This window comes from Erithacus rubecula, assembly GCF_903797595.1.
Source record: "Erithacus rubecula genome assembly, chromosome: 24".
NCBI lineage: Eukaryota > Metazoa > Chordata > Aves > Passeriformes > Muscicapidae > Erithacus > Erithacus rubecula.
Genome location: NC_136676.1, coordinates 6,075,387 through 6,096,737, shown reverse-complemented (window position 1 = coordinate 6,096,737; position 21,351 = coordinate 6,075,387). Strand labels below are relative to the sequence as shown.

The following is a 21,351-nucleotide window of genomic DNA, read 5'->3' as shown; positions in this document are numbered from 1 at the left end:
ACGTGGAGGGAACGGAGCCGTGAGGGGAAAACGTGAGGGGAAAACGTGGAGGGAACGGAGCCGTGAGGGGAAAACGTGGAGGGAACGGAGCCGTGAGGGGAAAACGTGGAGGGAAAACGTGAAGGGAACGGAGCCGTGAGGGGAAAACGTGAAGGGAAAACGTGAAGGGAACGGAGCCGTGAGGGGAAAACGTGGAGGGAACGGAGCCGTGAGGGGAAAACGTGGAGGGAACGGAGCCGTGAGGGGAAAACGTGAAGGGAAAACGTGAAGGGAACGGAGCCGTGAGGGGAAAACGTGAAGGGAACGGAGCCGTGAGGGGAAAACGTGGAGGGAACGGAGCCGTGAGGGAAAAACGTGAAGGGAAAACGTGGAGCTAACGGAGCCGTGAGGGGAAAACGTGGAGCTAACGGAGCCGTGAGGGGAAAACGTGAGGGGAAAACGTGGAGCTAACGGAGCCGTGAGGGGAAAACGTGAGGGGAAAACGTGAAGGGAACGGAGCCGTGAGGGGAAAACGTGAAGGGAAAACGTGAAGGGAACGGAGCCGTGAGGGAAAAACGTGAAGGGAAAACGTGGAGCTAACGGAGCCGTGAGGGGAAAACGTGAAGGGAAAACGTGGAGGTAACGGAGCCGTGAGGGGAAAACGTGGAGCTAACGGAGCCCCTGAGGGAAACGTGAGGGGAAAACGTGGAGGTAACGGAGCCCCTGAAGAAAACGGAACGGCGGAAATGGCTCTTCCAAGAATTGCCCGGAATTTCCCCGCTCTCTGCTGGTTCCTCCTGGCCGTGGCCATTCGCGGTTCCCCGGGTTTGCAATGCCGGGAGCACCAGTACCGGCTCCATGGCAAATGCTGCAATGACTGCGCCCCCGGTGAGTGCCCGCAACAGCGAGATTCCGCTTAGTGCAATATCTATTTTTTAGTAAAATAGTTAATTTTAGTAGAATATCTAACTTTTTCTTAGTGTAACGCTTGTTTTTTTTTTCTTAATGCAATATCTATTTTTAGTGTAATAGCTATTTTAGTGTAAACCTACTTTTAGTATGTCTGGTTTTTCTTAGCGTAATACCTACGTTAAAGTGTGACATCTGATTATTTTTTCTTAGTGTAATATCTATTTCTGATGTAACAGACTGATAAAAATCACTTTTAGACCAGAGAAAATGGAAAAATCTTTTTTTTTTGAGAGTGGTTTTTAACCTTTTTTGACGTGTTTTTGCTTCCTAAATGTCTCAGAAGGGGAATCTCCTAAACCCTTTTCCCTGTCTATGGAAAAACCAGGAACTGCCGGATTCTGGGCATTTGATCCCAAAGGATGAAATTTAGGATTTTTTACTGAACCCAGAGGATGAAATTTAGGATTTTTCATTGATCCCAAAGGATAAAATTTAGTGTTTTCCATCTCACAATCCCGAATTGATCCCAGAGGATGAAATTTGGGATTTCTCATTGATCCCAGAGGATTTAATTTGGGATTTTTCTTGGTCCCAAAGGATAAAATTTAGGATTTTTCATTGCTCCCAAAGGATGAAATTGAGGATTTTTCACTGATCCCATAGGATGAAATTTAGGATTTTTCATTGATCCCAGAGGATTTAATTTGGGATTTTTCACGGATCCCCAAGGATGTAATTGAGGATTTTTCACAGATCCCCAAGGATGTAATTTAGGATTTTTCATTGATCCCCAAGGATGTAATTGAGGATTTTTCACTGATCCCCAAGGATGTAATTTAGGATTTTTCATTGATCCCCAAGGATGTAATTTAGGATTTTTCACGGATCCCCAAGGATGCCATTGAGGATTTTTCACTGATTCTAGAGGATGTAATTTAGGATTTTTCCCCCATCCCCAAGGGTGCCATTGAGGATTTTTCCCCAATCCCCAAGGATGTAATTGAGGATTTTTCCCGGATCCCCAAGGATGCCATTGAGGATTTTTCCCCCATCCCCAAGGATACCATTGAGGATTTTTCACTGATTCTAGAGGATGTAATTTAGGATTTTTCCCCCATCCCCAAGGATGCCATTGAGGATTTTTCCTGGATCCCCAAGGATACCATTGAGGATTTTTCCTGGATCCCCAAGGATGCCATTGAGGATTTTTCCCCCATCCCCAAGGATGCCATTGAGGATTTTTCACTGATTCTAGAGGATGTAATTTAGGATTTTTCCCCCATCCCCAAGGGTGCCATTGAGGATTTTTCCCCAATCCCCAAGGATGTAATTGAGGATTTTTCCCGGATCCCCAAGGATGCCATTGAGGATTTTTCACTGATTCTAGAGGATGTAATTTAGGATTTTTCCCCCATCCCCAAGGGTGCCATTGAGGATTTTTCACTGATTCTAGAGGATGTAATTTAGGATTTTTCCCCCATCCCCAAGGGTGCCATTGAGGATTTTTCCCCAATCCCCAAGGATGTAATTGAGGATTTTTCCCGGATCCCCAAGGATACCATTGAGGATTTTTCCCTGATCCCCAAGGATGTAATTGAGGATTTTTCCTGGATCCCCAAGGATGTAATTTAGGATTTTTCCTCGATCCCCAAGGATGCCATTGAGGATCCCCTGTCTGCTGTTTGCTGTTTCAGGGCAGAGGATGCGCAGCCGCTGCTCTCTCAGTGCTGACACCGTGTGCTCGCCCTGCCAGGACGGATATTTCAGCTCCCAGCACCACCACGGCTTCTGCCAGAGCTGCACCGTCTGCAACGCCCGTCAGTGTGCTGGGGACGTGCCTTCTGGGGGGGGAAACACATTTTGTGGGGAAAAAATCTCATTTTATGGGGAAAACATCACATTTTGTGGGGAAAAAACATCACATTTTGTGGGGAAAAAACATCACATTTTGTGGGGAAAAGAATGTCATTTTATGGGGAAAACATCACATTTTGTGGGGAAAAAACATCACATTTTGTGGGGAAAAGAATCTCATTTTATGGGGAAAACATCACATTTTATGGGGAAAAGAATGTCATTTTATGGGGAAAAAAATCTCGTTTTGTGGGGAAAAAAATCTCATTTTAATGGGGAAAAAAATCTCATTTTGTGGGGAAAAAAATCTCATTTTGTGGGGAAAACATCACATTTTGTGGGGAAAAAACACCACATTTTGTGGGGAAAAAAATCTCATTTTAATGGGGAAAAAATCACATTTTGTGGGGAAAAAAATCACATTTTGTGAGGAAAAGAATGTCATTTTATGGGGAAAAAAATCTCATTTTGTGGGGAAAAGAATGTCATTTTGTGGGGAAAAAAATCTCGTTTTGTGGGGAAAAAAATCACATTTTGTGGGGAAACGAATCTCATTTTGTGGGGAATAAATATCCCATTTTGTGGGGAAAAGGATCTCATTTTAATGGGGAAAAAAATCACATTTTGTGGGGAAAAAACATCCCATTTTGTGGGGAAAAGAATCTCATTTTATGGGGAAAAAAATCCCATTTTATGGGGAAAAAAATCCCATTTTGTGGGGAAAATAATGTCATTTTGTGGGGAAAAAAATCCCATTTTGTGCGGAAAAAAATCACATTTTATGGGCAAAATATTCCTATTTTTAAGGGAAAATATTCCCATTTTTGTGGGAATTAACCCCTTTTTTTGGCAATACGCCCTCTTTTCTGCCGGAAAGAAAAATTCTTGGTTGTGGGGGGAAAAAATCTTTTTGGGGAAAATTACCCCATTTTTGTGGGAATAAACCCCCTTTTTGTGGGAAAAACGTCCCATTTTTGAGGGGAAAAACTCCATTTTTGAGGGGAAAAACTCCCATTTTTGAGGGAAAGAGTCCCATTTTAGGGGGAAAACCTCCCATTTTAGGGGTCAGTTTTGGGTGAAAAGTTAATAATGAATTTTTGCTGTTAATGAGTGAATGGATTGGTTTGTGCCCTGCCCAGGGAAGGGCAGCGTGGAGGTGAAACCGTGTGAGAAAACCTCAGACAGGGTCTGTGTGTGCCAGGCTGGATTCATGGCAGCAGGGATTCCTGTGGGGAGTGGTGAGTGGGACTGGGAATGGGATTGGGATTGGGATTGGGAATGGGATTGGGAATGGGATTGGGAATGGGATTGGGAATGGGAATGGGATTGGGAATGGGAATGGGATTGGGATTGGGAATGGGATTGGGACTGGGAATGGGATTGGGATGGGATTGGGATTGGGAATGGGATTGGGATTGGGATTCATGGCAGCAGGGATTCCTGTGGGGAGTGGTGAGTGGGATTGGGATTGGGATTGGGATTGGGATTGGGAATGGGAATGGGATTGGGATTGGGAATGGGATTGGGACTGGGACTGGGAATGGGAATGGGAATGGGAATGGGAATGGGATTGGGAATGGGATTGGGACTGGGATTCATGGCAGCAGGGATTCCTGTGGGGAGTGGTGAGTGGGATTGGGAATGGGAATGGGATTGGGATGGGATTGGGAATGGGAATGGGAATGGGATTGGGAATGGGATTGGGATTGGGAATGGGATTCATGGCAGCAGGGATTCCTGTGGGGAGTGGTGAGTGGGACTGGGAATGGGATTGGGATTGGGAATGGGAATGGGATTGGGAATGGGAATGGGATTCATGGCAGCAGGGATTCCTGTGGGGAGTGATGAGTGGGATTGGGATTGGGAATGGGATTGGGATTGGGATTGGGAATGGGAATGGGAATGGGATTGGGATTGGGAATGGGATTGGGATTGGGATGGGATTGGGAATGGGATTGGGAATGGGATTCATGGCAGCAGGGATTCCTGTGGGGAGTGGTGAGTGGGACTGGGATTGGGATTGGGATTGGGAATGGGAATGGGACTGGGAATGGGATTGGGAATGGGATTCATGGCAGCAGGGATTCCTGTGGGGAGTGGTGAGTGGGACTGGGATTGGGATTGGGATTGGGATTGGGATTGGGATGGGATTGGGAATGGGATTGGGATTGGGATTCATGGCAGCAGGGATTCCTGTGGGGAGTGGTGAGTGGGACTGGGACTGGGATTGGGATTGGGATTGGGATTGGGATTGGGATTCATGGCAGCAGGGATTCCTGTGGGGAGTGGTGAGTGGGATTGGGATTGGGAATGGGATTGGGATTGGGATGGGATTGGGAATGGGAATGGGACTGGGATTGGGAATGGGAATGGGATTGGGGAATGGGAATGGGAATGGGGAATGGGAATGGGATTGGGACTGGGAATGGGATTGAGAATGTGATTGGGAATGGGGATGGGATTGGGAATGGGAATGGGACTGGGAATGGGATTGGGACTGGGATTCATGGCAGCAGGGATTCCTGTGGGGAGTGGTGAGTGGGACTGGGATTGGGATTGGGAATGGAATGGGAATGGAATGGGAATGGGATTGGGATTGGGATTGGGATTGGGAATGGGAATGGGAATGGGATTGGGATTGGGAATGGGACTGGGAATGGGATTGGGATTGGGAATGGGAATGGGACTGGAAATGGAATGGGAATGGGATTGGGAATGGGATTGGGAATGGGGAATGGGAATGGGGAATGGGAATGGGAATGGAATGGGAATGGGATTGGGAATGGAATGGGATTGGGATTTGGATTGGGATTGGCAATGGGAATGGGATTGATGCCAGCAGGGATTCCTGTGGGGAATGGGATTGAGAATTCCCTTGGGATGAGCTGGGACTGGGAATTCCCTTGGGGTGATTTGGGGTTCATGCCCCCTGGAATTCCCTTGGAAACCTGGAATCAGAATTACCCAGTGGATAAATCTGGGAATTCTCTCCTGGAAAATCCCTTTTTTTCCCCAGAGTGCTCCCGATGTCCTCAAGGGACTTTCTCCAGAGGAGGGAACGAGAACTGCCAGCCTTGGACCAAGTAGGAATCCCTTTTTTTGGGGAAAAAAAAATCCCTTTTATCCCTTATTTTATCCCTAAAAATTTAGGATTTACCATCCCTACATTCCCATGGGAATGGGAGGAAATAATTAAATCAATTATTGCTGAGTAAAAACTATCCTGGATTTTTTTTCCCAGCTGATTCTGCCACGTTCTGGAATTTTTTGTTCCCAAAAAAAATCCAGGAGGATGATTTTTTTTTAAGTGGAAAAATCCTAAAAAATCCTTTGAGATCCTAAAAATCCCAAAGGATGGAATTCAAAGCACTTCAGTCCAGACTTATTCTGGTTTATTTATCTGGTTATGGGATTTTCCTGGGAAAACGAAAATCCCAGAGCTGCTCTGAGCCCCCAAAAATAGGATCCTTCCCCCCCCCCAAAAACTTTTTTCCCTAAAACCCAGGATTTTTCCCACAAAAATAGATTTTTTCCCCCCAAATAGTGGGATTTTTTCCCCCAAGAAGATTTTTTTTCCCTAAAAGGGATCTTTTTTTCCCTTAGGAATGTGATTATTATCCAGGGGGAAAAACGAGATTTTTTTCCCTCGGAAATGTGATTATTATCTAGAAAAAATGGGATATTTTCTCCCTCATAAATATGATTATTATGCAGGAAAAAGGAAGTTTTTTTCCCCTAGCAATGTGCTTATCATCCAGAAAAAAACACCTCTGCAATTTCTTTTCCAGCTGCAGCTTTTTTGGGAAACTCACGCTCCGAGCTGGCACGGCCACAGAGGACACCCTGTGCAGCAGCCCTGGCCTGGATCCCATTCCCACAGAATTCCTGAAAACCAGAGCTGCCATTCCCACAGAATTCCTGAAAACCAGAGCTGCCATTCCCACAGGATTCCTAAAAACCAGAGCTGCCATTCCCACAGAATTCCTGAAAACCAGAGCTGCCATTCCCACAGAATTCCTGAAAACCAGAGCTGCCATTCCCACAGAATTCCTGAAAACCAGAGCTGCCATTCCCACAGAATTCCTGAAAACCAGAGCTGCCATTCCCACAGGATTCCTGAAAACCAGAGCTGCCATTCCCACAGAATTCCTAAAAACCAGAGCTGCCATTCCCACAGGATTCCCAGGGAGCAGCTCCAGCCCCAGGGAGATCCCAGAGCTTTGTTCAGGTCCCGGCAGCGCCGCCGAGCCCAGCTGGGGTAAGGATGGAATTCCTGGTCAGATGCTTTCCTGGGAAGGCAATTCCCACTTTCCCAATGTCCTACAACATTCCAGCATCTCACTTTTCCAGCTGAGTCTTCTTTCCTGGGAATGGAATTCCCACTTTCCCAAAACCATTTCTGCATGTCCTACAACATTCCAGCATCCCACTTTTCCAGCTGAGTCTTCTTTCCTGGGAAGGGAATTCCCACTTTCCCAAAGCCATTCCTGCATGTCCTACAACATTCCAGGTTCCCACATTTCCAGCTGCTTGGTTACCATGTAAAGCTGCTTTTCTGGGAAGGGAATTCCCACTTTTCTCAAAACTATTCCTGCATTTCCTACAACATTCCCACATATCCAGCTGAATCTTCTTTCCTGAGAATAGAATTCCCACTTTTCCAAAGCCATTCCTGCATTTCACACAACATTCCAGGCTCCCACATTTCCAGCTGAGTCTTCTTTCCTGGAAATGGAATTCCCACTTTCCCAAAGTCATTTCTGCATGTCCTACAACATTCCAGCATCCCACTTTTCCAGCTGAGTCTTCTTTCCTGAGAATAGAATTCCCACTTTTCCCAAAGCCATTTCTGCATGTCCTACAACATTCCAGGTTCCCACATTTCCAGCTGAGTCTTCTTTCCTGGGAAGGCAATTCCCACTTTTCCCAAAGCCATTCCTGCATTTCACACAACATTCCAGGATCCCACATTTCCATCTGAATCTTCTTTCCTGAGAAGGCAATTCCCACTTTTCTCAAAACCATTTCTGCATTTCACACAATATTGCAGGATCCCACATTTCCATCTGAATCTTCTTTCCTGGGAATAGAATTCCCACTTTTCTCAAAGCCATTTCTGCATTTCACACAATATTCCAGGTTCCCACATTTCCATCTGAATCTTCTTTCCTGAGAAGGCAATTCCCACTTTTCCCAAGGCCATTTCTGGATTTCACACCATTTTTCAGGATCCCACATTTCCAGCTGGTTGTTTCCATGTAAATCTGCTTTCCTGGGAACTGAAATCCCATTTTTTCAGAAACTTTCTCTGTTTCTTGGACAACTTTTCAGGATCCCACATTTCCACCTGGAGCTGCTCTCCTGGGAAGTCCAATCCCATTTTCTCAGCAGTTTTTTCTTTTTTTCACACAATTTTTCTGGATTCCAGATTTCCATCTGAGTCTCCTTTCCTGGGAATGAAATTCCCACTTTTCCCAAAGCCATTCCTGGATTTCCTACAACATTCCAAGTTCTCACTTTTCCAGCTGCTTGGTTTCTATATAAATCAGCTTTCCTAGGAATGGAATTCCCATTTTCTCTGAATCCTTTTCTGTTTTTCACACATTTTTTCAGGATTCCCAATTTCCATCTGAGTCTTCTTTCCTGAGAAAACAATTCCCACTTTCTCTGAATCCTTTTTTCCCCACAACATTCCAGAATCCCACATTTCCACCTCTCCATTTCCAGAGTTGTGAATTCTCCCTCTGGAATCTGAAACACTCTGGAGATTCCAACCAGAACTAGGAATTTTTGATTTTTTTTAAAGGAATTTTTCTGTTCTAATTCCAGGTTCTTTATCCATGCTCTTGCTGTGCCTGATGCTGCTGATGGTGAGTGGAATTTCCATCCTGCTGCTGATCATCCAAGCATCCCGAAAAAAAAACCAGGAATGGGCCTGGGAGGAGCCTCCAGCACAGTGAGTTCCCTTTTATATGGGATAAAAAACAAAATAAAACAAAAAAAAACCCCACCAAAAACCCCCATCAGACAAACAAACAAACAAAACAACCAAAAAAAAACACCCAGGAAAAAATTATTCCAGTGAGTTCCCTTTTTATGGGATAAAATCTCAGGGAAACCCTGGAAAATCCCAAAGAAACCCCAGAAAATCCCAAGGAAATCCCAGAAAATCACAGGGAAGCCCTGGAAAATCCTAAAGAAATCCCAGAAAATCACAGGGAAATCCCAGAAAATCACAGGGAAGCCCTGGAAAATCCTAAAGAAACCCCAGAAAATCACAGGGAAATCCCAGAAAATCACAGGGAAGCCCTGGAAAATCCCAAAGAAATCCCAGAAAATCCCAAGGAAATCCCAGGAGATCCCAGGGGAACCCCAGAAAATCCCAAAGAAATCCCAGGAAATTCCAGGGAAACCCCAAAAAATCCCAAGGAAACCCCAGAAAAATCATAGGGAAACCCTGGAAAATCACAGGGAAATCCCAGAAAATCCCACAGAAACCCCAGGAGATTCCAGGAAAATCCCAAGGAAACCCCAAAAACTCCCAAGGAAATCCTAGAAGATCATAGAGAAACCCCAGAAAATCCTAAGGAAATCCTGGAAAATCCCAAAGAAACCCCAGAAAATCACAGAGAAACCCCAGAAAATCCCAAGGAAATCCTAGAAGATCATAGAGAAACCCCAGAAAATCCTAAGGAAATCCTGGAAAATCCCAAAGAAACCCCAGAAAATCCCAAAGAAACCCCAGAAAATCCCAAGGAAATCCCAGGGAAATCCCAAGGAAACCCCAGAAAATCACAGGGAAACCCCAGAAAATCCTAAGGAAATCCCAAGGAAACCCCAGAAAATCACAGGGAAACCCCAGAAAATCCTAAGGAAATCCCAAAGAAACCCCAGAAAATCACAGAGAAACCCCAGAAAATCACAGAGAAACCCCAGAAAATCCTAAGGAAATCCCAAGGAAACCCCAGAAAATCCCAAAGAAACCCCAGAAAACCCCAAAGAAACCCCAAAGAAACCCCAGAAAATCCCCTTCCCTGGCCATTAATCCCCCTCTCCTGTGTCCAGCCCAGGGCAGCTGCAGGATCCCCATCCAGGAGCAGCACATGGACTCCAGCTGCAGCCTGACCAAGAGCTGAGCCTGCCCAAGCTGGGACTAACCTGGCCAGGCCTGGCCTAAGGGCAGTTCATGGGGCTGGAGCAGCTCAGACCTCCCTTGGGCAAATCCCTGGGGGGCTTTGCTGGGGGTGCAGGGCCAGAGCTGAGCTCTAAAATCAGGATTCAGTGCTAAAACCGAGCCTAAAATGGGATTCAAATGAAAAAAATGAGCCTAAAATTGGGATTCAAATGAAAAAAATGAGGCTAAAATTGGGATTCAGTGGTAAAACCGAGCCTAAAATGGGATTAAATTGAAAAAAATGAGGCTAAAATGGGATTAAAATGAAAAAAATGAGGCTAAAATTGGGATTAAAATGAAAAAAATGAGGCTAAAATGGGGATTCAGTGATAAAACCGAGCCTAAAATGGGATTAAAATGAAAAAATGAGGTTAAAATTGGGATTAAAATGAAAAAAATGAGGTTAAAATTGGGATTCAGTGGTAAAACTGAGTCTAAAATGGGATTAAAATGAAAAAAATGAGGCTAAAATTGGGATTAAAATGAAAAAAATGAGGTTAAAATTGGGATTCAGTGGTAAAACTGAGTCTAAAATGGGATTAAAATGAAAAAAATGAGGCTAAAATTGGGATTAAAATGAAAAAAATGAGGCTAAAATTGGATTCAAATGAAAAAAATGAGGCTAAAATTGGGATTCAGTGGTAAAACTGAGTCTAAAATGGGATTAAATTGAAAAAAATGAGCCTAAAATGGGATTAAAATGAAAAAAATGAGGCTAAAATTGGGACTAAAATGAAAAAAATGAGGCTAAAATTGGGATTCAGTGGTAAAACCGAGCCTAAAATGAGATTAAAATGAAAAAAATGAGGCTAAAATTGGGATTAAAATGAAAAAAATGAGGCTAAAATTGGATTCAAATGAAAAAAATGAGGCTAAAATTGGATTCAAATGAAAAAAAGGAGGCTAAAATTGGGATTCAGTGGTAAAACTGAGTCTAAAATGGGATTAAATTGAAAAAAATGAGGCTAAAATTGGGATTAAAATGAAAAAAATGAGGCTAAAATTTGGATTAAAATGAAAAAAATGAGGCTAAAATTGGGATTAAAATGAAAAAAATGAGCCTTAAATGGGATTAAAATGAAAAAAATGAGGTTAAAATTGGGATTAAAATGAAAAAAATGAGGTTAAAATTGGGATTCAGTGGTAAAACTGAGCCTAAAATGGGATTAAATTGAAAAAAATGAGGCTAAAATTGGGATTTAATGGTAAAACTGAACCTAAAAATTGGGATTCAGTGGCAAAGATGAGCTCTAAAAGTGCCAAAACTGAGCTCTAAAATCAGGATTCAGTGGTAAAACTGAGTCTAAAATGGGATTAAATTGAAAAACCGAGCCTAAAATTGAGATTCAGTGGTAAAACTGAGTCTAAAATTGGGATTAAAGGGTAAAACTGAGCCTAAAATTGGGATTCAGTGGTAAAACTGAGTCTAAAATTGGGATTTAATGGCAAAACTGAGCCTAAAATTGGGATTTAATGGCAAAACTGAGCCTAAAATTGGGATTCAATGGTAAAACTGAGCCTAAAATCTGATTTAAGTGGTGAAGATGAGCTCTAAAATCAGGATTCAGTGGCAAAACTGAGTCTAAAATGGGATTAAATTGCAAAAATTGAGGCTAAAATCAGGATTCAGTGGCAAAACTGAGTCTAAAATGGGATTAAATTGCAAAAATTGAGGCTAAAATCAGGATTCAGTGGCAAAACTGAGTCTAAAATGGGATTAAATTGAAAAACTGAGCCTAAAATTGGGATTTAATGGTAAAACTGAGCCTAAAATCAGGATTCAATGGCAAAACTGAGCCTAAACCCAGGATAAAGTGACAAAACTGAGCCTAAAATCAGAATTAAGTGGCAAAATTGAGCCTAAAATTGGGATTTAGTGGCAAAACTGAGTTTAAAATTGAGATTAAATGGCAAAACTTGAGCTCCAAAACCAGAATTAAGTGATGATTTAACCCACATTTCACGAAATGAATTTTCCTTCTGTGAATAAATAAATAAATTTGGGAAATCCAATTTTTCAAGAGCCAATCCCAAATTCTGGAATTCCTGGGAGGAGCCTGAAGAATTCTGTTGAATTTAAAATATTTCCAATATTTCCATGGAAATCCCCCCAAAAAAATGGAATTTTTAATCATTTAGGAGCAGTTTTCCCTCCAAATATTTTGAGAACTCCTCCAAAAAAAATGTGAATTTTAAACCTACAGCATTGAAAATATCCCAAAAAAAACCCCCAAAAAAACCCATCAGGGATTCAAAAGGTTTTTAAATCCATGGATTTGGAATATTTGGGATTTTTTTATATGTTATACATATCTGAGGGGTTTATACCATGTATAGGAAGGTTTGTATCGTGTACAAATGGGATTTTTTGGGGGAATAAAACTCTGGAAAAAATAAATTCAGGTGTGTGGTGAGAGAGAAAAATGAGAAATTCCTGCAGGGAGGGATGAGGGGGGAAAGTTGGGATGGATTTTAGGGAAAGGAGGGGAAAAAAAATGCAATTTTTTTCGTGGAAAAATGAGGAATTATTGGGTTCCTGAGGTTAAAAAAATCATTTTTTTATGTGGGTAATACTTGGATTCCTAAGGAAAAAGAATTACAATTTTTCTCTGGATAATAATGGTATTTTTGAGGGAAAAAAATCTCATTTTTTCCTGGATAATAATGGTATTTTTGAGGAAAAAAAAAATCTCATTTTTTCCTGGATAATAATGGTATTTTTGAAGGAAAAAAAAAATCCCATTTTTTCCTGGATAATAATGGTATTTTTGAAGGAAAAAAAATCTCATTTTCCTCTATATTCCTAAGGGAGAAAAATCCCATTTTTCCCTGAATAATAATGGTATTTTTGAGGGAAAAAATCTCATTTTTTCATGGATAATAATTGTATTTTTGAGGGCGAAAAAAATCTCATTTTTCCCTGGATAATAATTTCATTTCTGAGGAAAAAAATCCCATTTTTCCTGGATAATAATTGTGTTTTTGAGGGCAAAAAAATCTCATTTTTCCCTGGATAATAATGGTATTTTGTGGGAAAAAAATCTAATTTTTCCATGGATAATAATGGTATTTTGAGGGGAAAAAAATACAATTTTTCCCTGGATAACAATGACACTACTTATGGGAAAAAAAAAAAAAAATCCCATTTTCCCCTGGATAATAATTGTATTTTTAAGGGAAAAATAATTGTATTTTTGAGGGAAAAACCCCACATTTTCCCCTGGATAATAATCACATTCCTGAGGAAAAAAATCCCATTTTTCCTGGATAATAATGGTATTTTGAGGGAAAAAAATCTCATTTTTCCATGGATAATAATGGTATTTTGAGGGAAAAAAATCTCATTTTTCCATGGATAACAATCACACTCCTGAGGAAAAAAATTCCCATTTTCCATGGATAATAATTCTATTTTTGAGGTAAAAAAAATCCCATTTTCCCCTCTATTTCTAAGGAAGAAAAATCCCATTTTCCATGGATAATCACCCCATTCCCGACACAAAACAATCCCATTATTTCCTGAAAAAAAACCCCAATAATTTAAATTTCTTAACCAAAAAAACCCTCAAAACCTTTTCATCCTCCCAATTCTTTTCACCCTCACTTCCTGCTTGGTGTTTTTTAATTTTTTAATTTTTTTTTCTCTTTTTTTTGGGGTTTCCCCTGCAGCTGGTGACGATTTTCCGTTGCTGATTTTTTTTTTTTTTGATCTCCCCATCCTCCAGAATGACTCAAATTTACCACAGGAGATGGAAAAATAATTTTGGGGTTTTTCCATTTTTTTTTCCCTGAATTTTCCTTCTGAGAATTTCAGATTTTTTTAAGATTTTCCTCCTGGAGTCACCAAATTTAGAGGCAAAAAAATGAATTTTCCCTAAGGGAAAAAATCCAATTTTTTTCCTTTCCCAAAACCCACCCAGTCTTCCCTTAGGGAAATTTTTTTTTTTTTTTTTTCTGAATTTTCCTTCTGGGAATTTCAGATTTTTTAGGATTTTCCTCCTGGAATCACCAGATTTGGAAGCAAAAAGGGGAATTTTCCATGGGGTTTTCTGGGGAGGATTTTGGGGTTTTGGGGTCAGGATTTCACTCCAGGTTTGTGCCACTCAACCTAAACCCACCCTAAACCCACCCTAAACCCATCCTAAACCCACCCTAAACCCACCCTAAACCCACCCCAACCTTTCCCTAAACCTATCCTAAACCCACCTCAACCTTTCCCTAAACCCACCCTAAACCCATCCTAAACCCACCCTAAACCCATCCTAAACCCATCCTAAACCCACCCCAACCTTTCCCTAAACCCACCCTAAATCCATCCTAAACCCATCCTAAACCCATCCTAAACCCACCCCAACCTTTCCCTAAACCCATCCTAAACCCACCTCAACCTTTCCCTAAACCCATCCTAAACCCATCCTAAACCCACCCCAACCCATCCTAAACCCACCCCAACCTTTCCCTAAACCCACCCTAAACCCATCCTAAACCCATCCTAAACCCATCCTAAACCCATCCTAAACCCACCCCAACCCTTCCCTAAACTCATCCTAAACCCACCCCAACCCTTCCCTAAACCCATCCTAAACCCACCCCAACCCTTCCCTAAACCCACCCTAAATCCATCCTAAACCCATCCTAAACCCACCCCAACCTTTCCCTAAACCCATCCTAAACCCACCCCAACTTTTCCCTAAATTCCATCCTAAACCCACCCCAACCTTTCCCTAAATTCCATCCTAAACCCACCCCAACCTTTCCCTAAACCCATCCTAAACCATCCTAAACCCATCCTAAACCATCCTAAATAACCCTAAACCCATCCTAAACCCCCCCCGCCTTCTCCCCCACCCATCCCCGCCCCTTCCACCTCAGTCTCTCCCAGCCCGAACCCAAATCCATCCCTTCATTTCTCCTTTTTTCACCCATTGAGTAATTTAATTTAATTTTTTTTTTTTTTTTTTTGCTCTTTGGGTGTTTTTTTTACCCTTTGAGCCCCCGGGGCCCGTCAGGTGACGGAATTTTCCAGTCACAGCTCCAGCCTCAGGCGCGACCTTTCTGATTCCGCGGATTTTATCAGCCCGCTGATCTCGGGCTTTTCTCAGCAGCTCTGCCCGTCCCTGCTGACATTTCACTGCCCCCTCCCCCCCTGCTCGGCCCCAAACCCTCAGCTCCCACTTCCCACCCCGAAAAAATCCTTCCCACGGGAAGGTTCCCCCTGCTCTGGGCTCCAAAAGTGGGGGCTTGGTGAGGATAATCCTAAAAAATCTGATGTTTCAAAGAAATCCTTACTCCAAATCCATCAAAACCCCGGGATCCTTCCCAAAAACTCACTCAGTACAGTCCAGGGAATGAATCCACCACTTTGGGCTCCAAATTTGGTGATTCCATGAGGATAATCTTAAAAAAATCTGGTATTTGCCAGAAATCCTCACCCCAAATCCATCCAAACCCCGGGATCCTTCCCCAAAAATTCACTCAGCACTCCATGGAATGATTCCCCCACTTTGGGCTCCAAATTTGGTGACTCCATGAGGAAAACCCTAAAAAAATCTGATGTTTCCCAGAAATCCTCACCCCAAATCCATCCAAACCCCGGGATCCTTCCCAAAACTTGAACCCAAACCCAAATCCAAACCGGAACCTTTCCCCGCCCCCCCAAACCCGAACCTTTCCCCGCCCCCCCAAAAAACAGGAAGAGCTCGGCCACAAAAACCCCGGAGCCGCCTCCGCGGCGAGGACTGAGCGGGGACAGCAGCTGGGGCACTGCCAGGGGCTGGTGGCACTGCCAGGGGCTGGTGGCACTGCCAGGGGCTGGTGGCACTGCCAGGGGCTGGTGGCATTCAGGGGCTGGTGGCATTCAGGGGCTGGTGGCACTGCCAGGGATTGGTGGCACGCAGGCTGGGCACGCAGGGGCTGGTGGCACCGCCAGGGGCTGGTGGCACTGCCAGGGGCTGGTGGCACTGCCAGGGATTGGTGGCACTGCCAGGGATTGGTGGCACTGCCAGGGGCTGGTGGCATTCAGGGGCTGGTGGCACTGCCAGGGGCTGGTAGCACTGCCAGGGGCTGGTGGCACTGCCAGGGGCTGGTGGCACTGCCAGGGATTGGTGGCACTGCCAGGGATTGGTGGCACTGCCAGGGGCTGGTGGCATTCAGGGGCTGGTGGCATTCAGGGGCTGGTGGCACTGCCAGGGGCTGGTGGCATTCAGGGGCTGGTGGCACTGCCAGGGGCTGGTGGCATTCAGGGGCTGGTGGCACTGCCAGGGGCTGGTGGCATTCAGGGGCTGGTGGCATTCAGGGGCTGGTGGCACTGCCAGGGGCTGGTGGCACTGCCAGGGGCTGGTGGCATTCAGGGGCTGGTGGCACTGCCAGGGATTGGTGGCACCGCCAGGGGCTGGTGGCACCGCCAGGGGCTGGTGGCACTGCCAGGGGCTGGTGGCACCGCCAGGGGCTGGTGGCACTGCCAGGGGCTGGTGGCACCGCCAGGGGCTGGTGGCATTCAGGGGCTGGTGGCACTGCCAGGGGCTGGTGGCACCGCCAGGGGCTGGTGGCACTGCCGGGGACTGGTGGCACCGCCAGGGGCTGGTGGCACTGCCAGGGGCTGGTGGCGCCGCCAGGGGCTGGTGGCATTTCCAGGAGCTGGCACTGCCAGGAGGTGGTGGCATTTCCAGGGACTGGTGGCATTTCCAGGGACTGGTGGCATTTCCAGGAGCTACTGGCACTGCCAGGGACTGGTGGCACTTCAAAAATTGGTGGCACTGCCGGGGACCTGGTGGCACTTCTGGAAGCTGGTGGCACTGCCAAGGCCTGGTGTCACCTCCAGGATCTGGTGGCACTGCCAGGACCCGGTGACCCCTCCAAGGACTCAGTGACACCTCCAGAACCTGGTGACACCTTCAGGATCCGGTGGCACCTCCAGGAATCGGTGACACATCCAAGGACTCAGTGACATCTTCAGAAGCCAGTGACACCTCCAGGAATTGATGACACTTCCAAGCACTCAGTGACACCTCCAAGGACCTGGTGACACCTCCAGGTCTCAGTGACACCTCCAGGTCTCAGTGACACCTCCAGGACCCGGTGACATCTCCAGGACCCGGTGGCACCTCCAGGTCGCAGTGACGCCTCCAGGAGCCGCTGTCCCCGTGTCCCCATGTGCCAGCCCCGGCTGTGGCTGCTGCTGGCCCTGCTGGCCGGGCTCTGGCTGCACCAGGGCCGGGCGGGGCCGTGCCAGGACGGGTGGGAGCTACGAGAGCTCTGGGGGGGGGGCACCAAGTGCTGCCCCCCCTGCACCCGCAGGGCAGGTGAGCCCCGAATGGGGGGAATGGGGGCAAATGTGTGTGAATGTGTGTGAATGTGTGTAAATGTGTGTAAATGTGTGTGAATGTGTGTGAATTGTGTGTAAATGTGTGTGAATGTGTGTGAATGTGTGTGAATTGTGTGTGAATTGTGTGTGAATGTGTGTGAATTGTGTGTGAATGTGTGTGAATGTGTGCGAATTGTGTGTGAATTGTGTGTAAATGTGTGTGAATTGTGTGTAAATGTGTGTGAATGTATGTGAATTGTGTGTGAATTGTGTGAGAATTGTGTGTGAATTGTGTGTGAATTGTGTGTCAATGTGTGTGAATGTGTGTCAATGTGTGTGAATTGTGTGTGAATTGTGTGTGAATTGTGTGTGAATGTGTGAGAATTGTGTGAGAATTGTGTGTGAATTGTGTGTGAATGTGTGAGAATTGTGTGTATATGTGTGTGAATTGTGTGTGAATGTGTGTGAATTGTGTGTGAATTGTATGTGAATGTGTGTGAATGTGTGTGAATTGTGTGTAAATGTGTGTGAATGTGTGTGAATGTGTGTGAATTGTGTGTGAATGTGTGTGAATTGTGTGTGAATTGTGTGTGAATTGTGTGTAAATGTGTGTGAATGTGTGTGAATGTGTGTGAATTGTGTGTGAATGTGTGTGAATTGTGTGTGAATTGTGTGTGAATGTGTGTGAATTGTGTGTAAATGTGTGTGATTGTGTGTGAATGTGTGTGAATTGTGTGTGAATGTGTGTGAATTGTGTGTGAATGTGTGTGAATTGTGTGTAAATGTGTGCTAATTGTGTGTGAATGTGTGTGAATTGTGTGTAAATGTGTGTGAATGTATGTGAATGTGTGTGAATTGTGTGTGAATTGTGTGTGAATGTGTGTGAATTGTGTGTGAATTGTGTGTGAATGTGTGTGAATGTGTGTGAATGTGTGTGAATTGTGTGTGAATTGTATGTGAATGTGTGTGAATGTGTGTGAATTGTGTGTGAATTGTGTGTAAATGTGTGTGATTGTGTGTGAATGTGTGTGAATGTGTGTGAATGTGTGTGAATTGTGTGTGAATTGTGTGTGAATGTGGGTGAATTGTGTGTGAATGTGTGTGAATGTGTGTGAATGTGTGTGAATTGTGTGTGAATGTGTGCTAATTGTGTGTGAATGTGTGTGAATTGTGTGTGAATGTGTGTGAATTGTGTGTGAATGTGTGTGAATGTGTGTGAATTGTGTGTGAATTGTGTGTGAATGTGTGTGAATGTGTGTGAATTGTGTGTGAATGTGTGTGAATTGTGTGTAAATGTGTGTGAATGTGTGTGAATTGTGTGTCAATGTGTGTGAATGTGTGTGAATTGTGTGTGAATGTGTGTGAATTGTGTGTGAATTGTGTGAATTGTGTGTGAATTGTGTGTGAATGTGTGTGAATGTGTGTGAATGTGTGTGAATTGTGTGTAAATGTGTGTGAATGTGTGTGAATGTGTGTGAATTGTGTGTGAATTGTGTGTGAATGTGTGTGAATTGTGTGTGAATTGTGTGTGAATGTGTGTGAATTGTGTGTGAATGTGTGTGAATGTGTGAATTGTGTGTGAATGTGTGTGAATTGTGTGTGAATTGTGTGAATTGTGTGTGAATTGTGTGTGAATGTGTGCTAATTGTGTGTGAATGTGTGTGAATTGTGTGTAAATGTGTGTGAATTGTGTGTGAATGTGTGTGAATTGTGTGTAAATTGTGTGAATTGTGTGTGAATTGTGTGTGAATTGTGTGTCAATGTCTGTGAATTGTGTGTCAATGTCTGTGAATTGTGTGTAATTGTGTGTCAATGTCTGTGAATTGTGTGTAATTGTGTGTCAATGTCTGTAAACTGTGTGTCAATGTGTGTGAACTGTGTGTCAATGTGTGTGAATTGTGTGTCAATGTGTGTGAACTGTGTGTCAATGTCTGTGAACTGTGTGTCAATGTGTGTGAACTGTGTGTCAATGTGTGTGAATTGTGTGTCAATGTGTGTGAACTGTGTGTCAATGTGTGTCAATGTCTGTGAACTGTTTGTCAATGTGTGTCAATGTGTGTGAATTGTGTGTCAATGTGTGTGAACTGTGTGTCAGTGTCTGTGAATTGTGTGTCAGTGTCTGTGAACTGTGTGTCAATGTCTGTGAATTGTGTGTAATTGTGTGTCAATGTGTGTGAACTGTGTGTCAATGTGTGTCAATGTCTGTGAACTGTTTGTCAATGTGTGTCAATGTGTGTGAACTGTGTGTCAATGTGTGTGAATTGTGTGTCAATGTGTGTGAACTGTGTGTCAGTGTCTGTGAACTGTGTGTGAACTGTGTGTCAATGTGTGTCAATGTGTGTGAAGTGTGTGTCAATGTGTGTGAACTGTGTGTCAATGTGTGTAAATTGTGTGTCAATGTGTGTGAAGTGTGTGTCAATGTGTGTGAACTGTGTGTCAATGTGTGTAAATTGTGTGTCAATGTGTGTGAAGTGTGTGTCAATGTGTGTGAACTGTGTGTCAATGTGTGTAAATTGTGTGTCAATGTGTGTCAATGTGTGTCAATGTGTGTGAACTGTGTGTCAATGTGTGTCAATGTGTGTCAGTGTCTGTGAATTGTGTGTCAATGTGTGTCAATGTGTGTCAATGTGTGTCAGTGTCTGTGAACTGTGTGTCAATGTGTGTGAACTGTGTGTCAATGTGTGTCAATGTGTGTCAATGTGTGTCAATGTGTGTCAATGTGTGTCAATGTGTGTCAATGTGTAACACCCCCTCCTGCCCCAGGGGACAGGACCCCCTGCCAGGCTGAGGACAAGGAGTGCAGATGTGCCCAGGGATCCGTCTGCTCCGACAAAAACTGCCAGTTCTGCCAGGGGCTGCCCCGCTGCCAGCCGGGCTGGGAGCCCCACAGGATCGGTAATGGGATTGGGATTGGGATTGGGATTGGGATTGGGAATGGTAATGGGAATGGGATTGGGATTGGGATTGGGATTGGGATTGGGAATGGGATTGGGATTGGGATTGGGATTGGGAATGGGAATGGGAATGGGATTGGGAATGGGAATGGTGTGAGTCGGGCTGGGAGCCCCACAGGATCGGTAATGGGATTGGGATTGGGATTGGGATTGGGATTGGGATTGGGATTGGGAATGGGAATGGGATTGGGAATGGTGTGAGCCGGGCTGGGAGCCCCACAGGATCGGTAATGGGATTGGGATTGGGATTGGGAATGGGAATGGTGTGAGCCGGGCTGGGAGCCCCACAGGATCGGTAATGGGATTGGGAATGGGATTGGGATTGGGATTGGGAATGGTGTGAGCCAGGCTGGGAGCCCCACAGGATCGGTAATGGGATTGGGATTGGGATTGGGATTGGGATTGGGATTGGGAATGGGAATGGGAATGGGGCAGGGAATGGGATTGGGAATGGGAATGGGAATGGGAATGGGAATGGTGTGAGCCGGGCTGGGAGCCCCACAGGATCGGTAATGGGATTGGGATTGGGATTGGAATTGGGAATAGGAAGGGGATTGGGAATGGGATTGGGAATGGGATTGGGAATGGGAATGGGGCAGGGAATGGGAATGGGATTGGGATTGGGAATGGGATTGGGATTGGGAATGAGATTGGGAATGGGATTGGGAATGGGAATGGGGCAGGGAATGGGATCAGGGCAGGCCATGGCCGAGGTGCCTCTGTCTCCCCAATTTGGGATTTCTCCCATCCCCCCCTGCAGGAATAGAGAATTTCCACTTCACGTGCAAGCCCTGCAGGAACGGCTCCTACTCCAGCAGCAGGAACAGCTACTGCCGCAACTGGACTGAGTACGGGCCGCTAATGACCCTAATTAACGATTCACAATTAACAATCACCAATAACTGACAGCCCTGAATTGCCTTTCTGCAGCTGTGAGAGCAGCGGGTACATCACGCTCCGGGCAGGGAACAGCACCCACAACTCCCTGTGCAGCCTTCCCGTGGCACCCCTGGAGAGAGGTACTGAGAAACCAAAAACGGGGAATCCCGGGGAAATCCCAGAACCATCTCAGGGAAAATCCCAGAAAAAATCCCCAGAAAAAATCCCAGAAAAATCCAGAAAAAATCCCCAGAAAAAATCCCAGGAAAGGATCACAGGGGACAATCTCAGGAAAA

The 21,351-nt window shown here is 44.7% G+C and overlaps 2 protein-coding genes and 1 long non-coding RNA gene across 4 annotated transcripts in view; 2 read left to right on the top strand and 1 right to left on the bottom strand.

The window, feature by feature from the left end:
* Positions 1-21,351, bottom strand: part of INTS11 (integrator complex subunit 11) — a 258,653-nt gene that overhangs the window by 191,325 nt on the left and 45,977 nt on the right. The window contains exon 19 of one of the 2 annotated variants that reach the window (XM_079326275.1): positions 17,110-17,120. The exons of the other annotated variant lie outside the window; for it this stretch is intronic. The gene's annotated coding sequence lies outside the window, so the exon portion shown is untranslated. Of the gene's footprint in view, positions 1-17,109; positions 17,121-21,351 lie in introns of those variants that run through there. 2 annotated transcript variants of the gene reach the window in all.
* On the top strand, positions 688-9,922 carry TNFRSF4 (TNF receptor superfamily member 4; the record flags this gene model as incomplete). Its single annotated transcript, XM_079326183.1, has 7 exons — positions 688-867; positions 2,586-2,708; positions 3,885-3,983; positions 5,762-5,828; positions 6,534-7,003; positions 8,575-8,701; positions 9,811-9,922. Exons 1-7 carry the CDS (start codon positions 726-728, stop codon positions 9,920-9,922), a joined length of 1,140 nt encoding a protein of 379 aa, XP_079182309.1. The 5' UTR covers positions 688-725.
* LOC306811927 lies at positions 20,655-21,195 on the top strand. The gene is made up of 3 exons (XR_013776767.1): positions 20,655-20,685; positions 20,937-21,024; positions 21,107-21,195. It is a non-coding gene; the product is annotated as an uncharacterized lncRNA (long non-coding RNA).